General features: G+C 43.7%; 1 protein-coding gene across 1 annotated transcript in view; it reads left to right on the forward strand.

The window, feature by feature from the left end:
- Positions 1-11219, forward strand: part of LOC139552484 (pyruvate carboxylase, mitochondrial-like) — a 111881-nt gene that overhangs the window by 55249 nt on the left and 45413 nt on the right. Inside the window, exon 10 of the mRNA XM_071364267.1 lies at positions 9721-9903. Within this exon, the coding sequence (XP_071220368.1) occupies positions 9721-9903 (183 nt within the window). The remainder of the gene's footprint in view (positions 1-9720; positions 9904-11219) is intronic.

An 11219-nucleotide genomic window follows, 5' to 3' on the forward strand; every position in this document is an offset into this window, starting at 1 on the left:
ACCACACTGCACACTGCCCTAACCCATCTGGACAAGAGGAATACCCATGTGAGAATGCTGTTCATCGATTACAGCTCAGCATTTAACACCATAGTACCCTCCAAACTCGTCATCAAGCTCGAGACCCTGGGTCTCGACCCCGCCCTGTGCAACTGGGTCCTGGACTTCCTGACGGGCCGCCCCCAGGTGGTGAGGGTAGGTAACAACATCTCCACCCCGCTGATCCTCAACACTGGGGCCCCACAAGGGTGCGTTCTGAGCCCTCTCCTGTACTCCCTGTTCACCCACGACTGCGTGGCCATGCACGCCTCCAACTCAATCATCAAGTTTGCGGATGACACTACAGTGGTAGGCTTGATCACCAACAACGACGAGACGGCCTACAGGGAGGAGGTGAGGGCCCTCGGAGTGTGGTGTCAGGAAAATAACCTCATACTCAACGTCAACAAAACAAAGGAGATGATTGTGGACTTCAGGAAACAGCAGAGGGAGCACCCCCCTATCCACATCGACGGGTCAGTAGTGGAGAAGGTGGAAAGTTTTAAGTTCCTCGGTGTACACATCACGGACAAACTGAACTGGTCCACCCACACAGACAGCGTTGTGAAGAAGGCGCAGCAGCGCCTCTTCAACCTCAGGAGGCTGAAGAAATTCGGCTTGTCACCAAAAGCACTCACAAACTTCTACAGATGCACAATCGAGAGCATCCTGTCGGGCTGTATCACCGCCTGGTATGGCAACTGCTCCGCCCACAACCGTAAGGCTCTCCAGAGGGTAGTGAGGTCTGCAGAACGCATCACCAGGGGCAAACTACCTGCCCTCCAGGACACCTACACCACCCGATGTCACAGGAAGGCCATAAAGATCATCAAGGACAACAACCACCCAAGCCACTGCCTGTTCACCCCGCTATCATCCAGAAGGCGAGGTCAGTACAGGTGCATCAAAGCAGGGACCGAGAGACTGAAAAACAGCTTCTATCTCAAGGCCATCAGACTGTTAAACAGCCACCACTAACATTTAGCGGCCGCTGCCAACATACTGACCCAACTCCAGCCACTTTAAAAATGGGAATTGATGGAAATTATGTAAAAATGTACCACTAGCCACTTTAAGCAATGCCACTTAATACAATGTTTACATACCCTACATTACCCATCTCATATGTATATATACTGTACTCTATACCATCTACTGCATCTGCCATGCCGTTCTGTACCACCACTCATTCATATATCTTTATGTACATATTCTTTATCCCTTTACACTTGTGTGTGTGTAAGGTAGTAGTGTGGAATTGTTAGGTTAGATTACTGTTGGTTATTACTGCATTGTCGGAACTAGAAGCACAAGCATTTCGCTACACTCGCATTAACATCTGCTAACCATGTGTATGTGACTAATAATAAAATTTGATTTGATTTGATTTGATTAGTTCAATCAAAGCTACTGTAGATATAACGTGGTTTGATGTAATTTTATGTGGCCAATGATCTTGAGCCTTCTTGGATGGGCACATCTAATGCAACGCTATGGCAGTACCCAAGGGGCTTGAATTTGAGCTCTACTTTTTAGAGTTTGAGGTGACGTAGTGTCCCCATGAATGACAGAACACTGTCCCAATCACAGCGCAACTAGAGAACATTACCAACCCATTCGCTCCGTATTTTCTGCTTGCTGCCCCGGAGCCTTACTCAAGAAAGCAAAAAAGAGACCGTATTAAAATAAAACTATGCGTTCAATATTATTCCTGTCTTCCCGTTGTCATTGTCGGAGTGGACACATTGTTTGCGGAGTGCTCAACTATATTAAACTTGAATGTAAGCAATGATTGAACTTAAACTTGGTAACACAAGTGGTGTCTTATTTCATTCCATTTATGAATTTTGACAATTTAGTCATCTTTTGTTTGGAGCGCTCCTGTCAATGTTGTGTAAGGAGGCGCACGCACAGAAGTAGGCCTATAGGCTACCTGACCTGCGTGTAAATGTAGGCATATATTTGTGCCCATTTGGGGATCTGATAGTTTTCACTTTTGGTGTAACGCACCACCACTGTGGAGCTTCTCAAAGTAATGTCTTCACCTCAAACAGCAAGCAAACAGTCTGTTTTTACGTCCGTTGAATAGTTCTATGTATTTGAACAATCTTTCCAGCTTTCTCCCTTTCGATAACCACTCAACGTGAAAAGGAAAAATGTAATTCTCTGATCAAATGGAAATGTCATGAAATAGGCCTACCTGATTTACATCTTATCAGTGCTTGACTTGGACTGGAATAGGTTCCGGTACTCATTTTGGCTACTGGCACTGTTTTTTATATTTAGTTGCAAGAGCTCCACAATACTTTTGAGCTAATATTCTATAAGAGGAACAGGAGCTCAATTAGTAGAACATTTGAGGTGCTGGTACTCCGCTCCGGTGAGCTCCTGCCCAAGTCAAGCACTGCTTCTTATTACATGTGCAAATAGCCTACATGGCCGGAGCTCACTAGCGTGGAAACTCGGAAGGCCCAGAATATTTTATACAATGTTGCAAGTTCGCTAGCTTAAGCTTTGGCTGACCCAAGTTAATAGTTGATACAATGTTTCAAGTTCATTGCAGACAGGCCATGTGTAGTGTTAGGTTCTTATTTTTTAGAGTAAATAACTCATGGACACTAGAGAAGCTTAACCAAGTTTAATTCTTCCCAAAGGGTCTTTACAGCTGTAATTCAGACAGACAAGGTATATATATCCCACTTAAGACACTCCTCCTCTCCAATCCTAACATCTTATGGTTCCACAGGAAGAGGATAGTAAACCCTTATTTCTCCCTTCAGGGGATCTGACCTCATCTCCTGACCTCAACCCCTCCTTTGCCTAATCCACAGATGTCCATCTGCCTCCCCTATAGCAATCAACTGATCTCCTCCCATCCACCCAGCACATTCCACAGCCACTCTGTCTTTCTACAGATCTCACTCCTTATATTCTATGCTACTGATCTATCATTTATTTGATATCTCAATGTTCAAAGTTTAGCTGACTGTTGATTCCAACAGTAGCCAATGTGATTTATAGGATATTTATTTTTATCAGGATATTTTCTACCTGCAGGCTGCAATTATTATTATTTAATTTTTTTACGTAGTTGGCAATTTACTTTTTAGGTTTGTATAATTTTCATTTGGATAGAATTTTTATTAATCACATGACAATGATTTTGAGATGAAGATGTTATTATAAATTAAACTTGAATGAAAATGTGCATATGTAAACCATAACTGGCATGCAGATCGGTAAAATGGTAATATAAATTAGGAGTCTGCATGAGAAAGGTTGCCGACTCCTTGTGTAGCCGATTTACCGACAACATCAGGAGAGTGACGGCAGAGTCTGCGAAAGCCTGCGGGAGGATAGTAGTTGGGTCAGGTTACGTTTATTTATTTGTTCTGGTTATCTAGATCTCTGGCAACCTCATGAGCCATTTGTCTTATTTCATCATAGCGTGAGCTTTAAGCATCAGATGAGCTCAATGCATATAGTTGATTTGATAAAAACGCATAGTGTGTCTATATATGGAAAAATGCATGTTTTAAAAATGTCTACCAATCCATTGTTCGAAGGAACAGAAGACTTTCGGGCGACCCAAGTTGTCTGGGACAGCCCTAGCGTGTGCACACAGTGATGAGTCTGGCCCATGTTGTCTTGGAGCCATGGGGTGATCTCATCTCTCTGCAACAAACACGGCACGTTGGATTTTCTGCCGTTGTCTATTACTGTGTAACTGTTGCTGTGGGCTCCATCCCTCCCGGTAGATTCTATTCATACTATGGTAATAACTTTTATCAGAAAGGGCCCACTGTTTGGTAGACAATCAAGCGCAAGCGTAGTTGTAACTTCATTAGGTTACTTTTCAATATTTTGATACATCTATATATCAAAATGCTAATTTGTACCGTAAAACATTCTAAGGATAAGTGTCATATTGTATTCATATCTAATTGAGTGATTTTTAAAGAATGTTAAATGTGAGTGCTACAAATACGCAGCTGCACCAAGGGTGGGAGCAGGCAGCACGCCATGGAGCAGATCATCTCTCCCAGCCTCTCCGGCTCACCACACGGGAGCTGGGGCTCCTGCACCGCAGGTGGACATGTTTTTAATTGTGTTGGGAGGCTGTTCGGCTGTGATTGTTCTGATTTGTGTGGGAGTCCTCCCTGCAGTGCATCTCACACAATGAGAATAGGGTTAACCTCTTACAGCTACCCCCCCCCCCCCCCCCTTCCTTCTTTCAATTTCCGCCTGAAGACATACCCAAATCTAACTGCCTCTAGCTCAGGCCCAGAAGCAAGGATATGCATATTCTTGGTACCATTTGAAAGAAAACACTCTGAAGTTTGTGTAAATGTGAATTGAATGTAGGAGAATATAACACAATAGATCTGGTTTAGATAATACAATGAAAAAACCATACGTTTTTTATTTTTATTGTTGTATCATCTTTAAAATGAACAAGATAAAACAAACATTCAGATATGAATATGGGGAAAATTTCAGTGAAAAACATAAGAGGGCAACAGTACTTGTGCAAAGTTTCAGAATGATAACTTCCAAAATGAGTGTGCTACATGACATTTATCATGAAGTCACCCAGGTATCCCACACAAGTAGCCCAAATGTACCCAAGTGGCCAAATTGGTGAAAGTATACATTTTGAAACAAATAACTATATACAAAATACCATTATGGTATTCTAACACCCCCCCCCCCCCCCCCAAAAAAAAATGGGTGAAAAAATATTGGGAAAAAAATATATACATTTACAAAATAACATGGGGAACTATTTACACACTTTCAATATTTGGAAGATCCTCAATCAAATCTGTTTATATAGCCCTTCGTACATCAGCTAATATCTCAAAGTGCTGTACAGAAACCCAGCCTAAAACCCCAAACAGCAAGCAATGCAGGTGTAGAAGCACAGTGGCTAGGAAAAACTCCCTAGAAAGGCCAAAACCTAGGAAGAAACCTAGAGAGGAACCAGGCTATGGTTGTCCTGGCCAGTCCTCTTCTGGCTGTGCCGGGTGGAGATTATAACAGAACAGATTTTCAAACGTTCATAGATGACCAGCAGGGTCAGACACTAATAATCACAGTGGTGTAGAGGGTGCAACAGGACAGCACCTCAAGGGTAAATATGAACAGTTTACCTCTAGATGGCCCGGGAGGTGTGGAGCCAGAGACAGCAGGGGTCCAGCTGGATGAACCAGCTTCAGAGGGGGATGGACATGTTGGCACTGGGGGCTCCCATTCGGAGTCAGTGTCACTGTGAAAGAAAATGTTCATTTAGAATAGTTTCACATATGAGCCCTGTATCAACAGGTATAATAAACAGATATAGAGTACAGGGAACATAAAGTGCTGTTCCATTTCACTTTGGCCATTGTTGTGGGCCTGCCTCAAATAGGCTATTTCATGTGGGGGTGGGGTGGAGCGGCAGACACACGCATCTCGACCATGCTCCCTCTAATCCATAATATGTAGACTGAGTGTTGGAATATTGCAAATAAAATGTCAAAACAATCACAAATAATATTTTATATTATTAATTTCAAACAGCATTAGCATGAGAAGAACTTACCAGTCCAAAACAATGTCCTCTCCGTTCAAAAAATATGCTTCCATTTTGGAGTCATAGCAATGGTCGCTAACTGAGTCCTCTTCCAAAAGCAGATCTGTTTAACTTTCACGATCAATTTCCTCTAGATTATAATTTTGTCTACATTCATATGTCTTAGATTTAGCTTTCCCTGACTTATTCGCCATGATGTTCGATATATATATATATATACACTGCTCAAAAAAATAAAGGGAACACTTAAACAACACAATGTAACTCCAAGTCAATCACACTTCTGTGAAATCAAACTGTCCACTTAGGAAGCAACACTGATTGACAATACATTTCACATGCTGTTGTGCAAATGGAATAGACAAAAGGTGGAAATTATAGGCAATTAGCAAGACACCCCCAATAAAGGAGTGGTTCTGCAGGTGGTGACCACAGACCACTTCTCAGTTCCTATGCTTCCTGGCTGATGTTTTGGTCACTTTTGAATGCTGGCGGTGCTTTCACTCTAGTGGTAGCATGAGACGGAGTCTACAACCCACACAAGTGGCTCAGGTAGTGCAGCTCATCCAGGATGGCACATCAATGCGAGCTGTGGCAAGAAGGTTTGCTGTGTCTGTCAGCGTAGTGTCCAGAGCATGGAGGCGCTACCAGGAGACAGGCCAGTACATCAGGAGACGTGGAGGAGGCCGTAGGAGGGCAACAACCCAGCAGCAGGACCGCTACCTCCGCCTTTGTGCAAGGAGGAGCACTGCCAGAGCCCTGCAAAATGACCTCCAGCAGGCCACAAATGTGCATGTGTCTGCTCAAACGGTCAGAAACAGACTCCATGAGGATGATATGAGGGCCCGACGTCCACAGGTGGGGGTTGTGCTTACAGCCCAACACCGTGCAGGACGTTTGGCATTTGCCAGAGAACACCAAGATTGGCAAATTCGCCACTGGCGCCCTGTGCTCTTCACAGATGAAAGCAGGTTCACACTGAGCACATGAGCACATGTGACAGACGTGACAGAGTCTGGAGACGCCGTGGAGAACGTTCTGCTGCCTGCAACATCCTCCAGCATGACAGGTTTGGCGGTGGGTCAGTCATGGTGTGGGGTGGCATTTCTTTGGGGGGCCGCACAGCCCTCCATGTGCTCGCCAGAGGTAGCCTGACTGCCATTAGGTACCGAGATGAGATCCTCAGAGCCCTTGTGAGCCCATATGCTGACACATGCACATTTGTGGCCTGCTGGAGGTCATTTTGCAGGGCTCTGGCAGTGCTCCTCCTTGAACAAAGGCGGAGGTAGCGGTCCTGCTGCTGGGTTGTTGCCCTCCTACGGCCTCCTCCACGTCTCCTGATGTACTGGCCTGTCTCCTGGTAGCGCCTCCATGCTCTGGACACTACGCTGACAGACACAGCAAACCTTCTTGCCACAGCTCGCATTGATGTGCCATCCTGGATGAGCTGCTCTACCTGAGCCACTTGTGTGGGTTGTAGACTCTGTCTCATGCTACCACTAGAGTGAAAGCACCGCCAGCATTCAAAAGTGACCAAAACATCAGCCAGGAAGCATAGGAACTGAGAAGTGGTCTGTGGTCACCACCTGCAGAACCACTCCTTTATTGGGGGTGTCTTGCTAATTGCCTATAATTTCCATCTGTTGTCTATTCCATTTGCACAACAGCATGTGAAATTTATTGTCAATCAGTGTTGCTTCCTAAGTGGACAGTTTGATTTCACAGAAGTGTGATTGACTTGGAGTTACATTGTGTTGTTTAAGTGTTCCCTTTATTTTTTTGAGCAGTGTGTATATATATATATAACAGCTGAAGATGCGCGTTACCGAAATAGTGCTGTGCGTAACAAGCTTGCTTCCTTCCAGTATGAATCTTCAATGGCGAAAGCCCGTCTTTACGCCGGAGTTTACTACATGGGTTGGTCTTCCAACACAGAACCATGACATATTGCCGTTTACCTCTGCTCATTGGCTATCTACCCAGCTAGATTTCAAGACGATCAGTGGTCATTGGGTTAAAATACAGTCAATCAACGAAACAGCGGTCATATAATTGGTGCACAATGAGGTCGTTACCTGTTGTCTTCCAATCGGTTTCTTTCGGTCAATACGTTGCGCAAAATGACCCATCAAGTTTGGTTGTGTTACAAACAGTTGATTGCAATGAAACCAAACATGACTGGATAAAGTCACGTTTAGTCTGTGTATTTACGTTGAATGTTTCGTCAAATTGAATGACACGGAATTCACGACACCAGCGGTTCACAAAATGTTTCGTGTTAGGCTATAAAAATTGATTTAACCGAACAAAAGACCATTCATTGTGTAACAATGAGCCTTGGGATTGCAAACAGAGAAATCGTCAAAGGTAAACTATTTATTTTATTGCAATCTGTGATTTTGTTATGCCTGTGCTGGTTGAAATAGTATTTTGGTATGGGGCTCTGTCCTCAGATAATCGCATCGTATTCTTTCGCAGTAAATCCTTTTTGAATCTGACAACGCAGTTGGATTAGCAAGATTCTAGGCTTTTGAACCATGTGAGACACTTGTATTTTCAGGAATGTTTAATATGACTATTTATGTGGCGCTCACCGTATGTTGTCGAATTTAATCCCGCTACCGGGATCGGTAGCACAGAAGTTAACAGGGCTTTAATCCCAGTGCTGGAAGGCACATGGAGGCACAGCGATTGGGTCTTGGAGGATAAGAGTCTGACCCTTGTGGTGCTAAACGTGTAGTTTCTAGGTGTCACTCTGTCACTAGTTTTTGTTGCCTTATGTAAGGAAGCATGTTTTATTTCACACACATCCACTGTTTCCTGTTGATAGCGTCTTCTGTCTTGTCTGTTTTTGTTGAATTTATTTTTATTTTGAATAAAGGCCATCATTGTAAATAAGAATTTGTTCATAATTGACTTACCTGGTCAAATAAAACTTTCAGTTTTTACTGGTGTTTAGGCTGTATTTTCAGTTTGCCATTTTTATACCAATAATGATATCAGCACAGCACGGTAATACCAAGCTTGAATAATTCAGTGATTGTGTTTTTGGAAGCCAACACTGTCACCCATCAAGGGCAGGATCTTCTGATTGAAAGGCTAGCTTTTCTCTTTGGTCTGTTGCACAGAACCTAGCCTAAGACGGATTGAAACGACCCCTATTTGTGCGTCATTTACATCAAACCTTTTCATTTGGAATGTTACGTTTACAGTCACCTGTTGTGTTTTGAACCAAAAATAACTTAAATCAAGAGTTTTCAAATCAACTGTCTTTGAATCTTAATTGGACCATGAAATTGGAGGTTGTTAAAGGATATCAGTTAAACATCCACACCGCTGCAGTCGAGACTACTGCTGACCAATTGGGTTTGAACACCTCCCTCTGCAACTGGATCCTGGACTTCCTGACAGACCCCAGGTGGTGAGGGTGGGCGAAATCACCTCCACCCCACACGACTAACACCATCGTTGATTTTCCAGACAACATGGCGGTGCTGGGCCTGATCGGCAACGAGACAGCCAACAGGGAGGTTAGCGCCCCGACAGTGGTACTAGGAAAACAGCATCTCCCTCAACGTCAGCAAAACCAAGGAGCTGATCGAGGTCTTTAGGAAACTGGGAGGGGAGAGGGCTATTGACGTGTGTTTACTTTATAATGTGAATAGTCATACTTGACATGGCACATTTACCTCTTCTGTATATCCTATTGTGAACACATCAGGCTATTACTAGGCATACTACCTCTTCTATTACCAGGCATACTACCTCTTCTATTACCAGGCATACTACCTCTTCTATTACCAGGCATTTTTGTTGTTGACTTTACTCTTTTTATTGCTGTAGATTTTTCTACTGTGTTGTTGAGGGAGCTAGCACACACACATTTTGCTGCATTTTTTTTATACCTGCTGTAGACTGTACGTGACAAGTCAAATTTGAGTGAATTGACAAATGTGAAACTTGGAAAAGGTTAAGTTTTGTCAAAGGATATGTGTTGCTGCATTTGTAAATGTACATGTTTTATATAGACGGGGTTACTTTCTTCCTGACTCATGTCTTAACAGCTCTATCTGCATACCCGTAATTCCTCTCTCCCAATTCCTCAGGTATTCCGAAGTGGCGAGGGCATGGGCATCCGTCTGGACAGTGCCTCTGCATTCCAGGGAGCCATCATCTCCCCCCACTACGACTCCCTTTTGGTTAAAGTCATTGCCAGCGGGAAGGACCTGCCTGCCGCCGCCGCCAAGATGAACAGGGCGCTGGCGGAGTTCCGTGTCCGCGGGGTCAAGGTAGGGTCATTAATTACGGCACATTGTCACATTTATTATGTGACCACATTAAGCTTTTTAATCTCCCGCTGCACAACTCAAGTGACTAATTTAATCCAGTCAGCAAGAATTTTTTGAACTTATCAAATCACCTTTTTTCAAAAGTGCTTGGAAGTGCAGCTTCTGAAAGCAACCCGTTTTATCCGCACCTAAAACTGTCTGCATGTGTCATTACTGTGTAATGGTCAAATGTTTTTAGCACAAGATCCTTACTACGGGAAAAGCGGCATAGTGAAAAGTGCTGAAAGTGACAACTCTGGAGAAGAGAAGTGGAAAGCAGGAGCTCCATGAAAAGGATGTCAGAAGGCTAAGTGGGCAGAGAGAAGGGCGCTGTGTAGAGGCCGTTAAGGCCAGACAGGTCATCAATGCATTTATGATTCATCTGATCCTGATCATCAAAGACATTTGTAAATGATAAACATTGTAGAGAGCTGAATTTTTTTTCTCCCCTCAAAGCCCAGATTTTCTTTCTTGCAAGTAGTGCATCTTTTAAATGGCACCGTTTTTAATTGGTAAATTATTTAGTAGTAATAGGAAGTAAAAGCTAAATATACAACGGACTGGATGGCTTGTCTACACATGAGACTGACAGGATAAAAGACTAGCAGATGGGGGAAAAATGCAGGTAGGTTTCTACTTTGTATCGAAGAGGGCTTTGGTTTGGAATTGTAAAGTAGAGAATCAGAGTCCCAATACTAGTGTCAATAGCATATGTTCACATGAAAGCACAGTATGAATGGCAGTAATGGCTGTATGTATGTGTTTTTGTTGGATTTAACGGAGGGAATTCTTGTTCTGCCAGCCCTAGTTTTCCATGGCTCTGAATGAAACCTTTGATTGGTGTGTGTGAGAGAGCGAGGGTTAGGGGCAGCAGCTGCAACATGGCCAGCTGCGCTTTTGAAGGGCATGCAGCAGGGGAACGCTCCAACATCTTAGAACTGTCTAACCCCACACACACACACTTACCTTTTCCTGCATCAGCTTCTGAAAACCACCGCCAACATGATTCTATTCTCTTGATTGTCCTTTTTCTTGTTCCTTTCCGCTTGTCTAGTGTCCCATCCTTGAATTTGTTTCCTTATTCTCCTCTTCTTGTTGACCTGATACAGTGTGACAGACTGATACGACTGCCCTGTGTAGTTGGGATATTTCATTTATCTTATATCCCTCTCCCCTCTCTCCCACTCCCTTCCCCTCTCGTTCCCCAAGTTAATGCTCTCTTCAGCCCCGGAGGTATTTTGTTGGCATGATTATTTGCAGTGCTCCAAAATATCAGA

This window comes from Salvelinus alpinus, chromosome 24 (genome assembly GCF_045679555.1).
Source record: "Salvelinus alpinus chromosome 24, SLU_Salpinus.1, whole genome shotgun sequence".
NCBI lineage: Eukaryota > Metazoa > Chordata > Actinopteri > Salmoniformes > Salmonidae > Salvelinus > Salvelinus alpinus.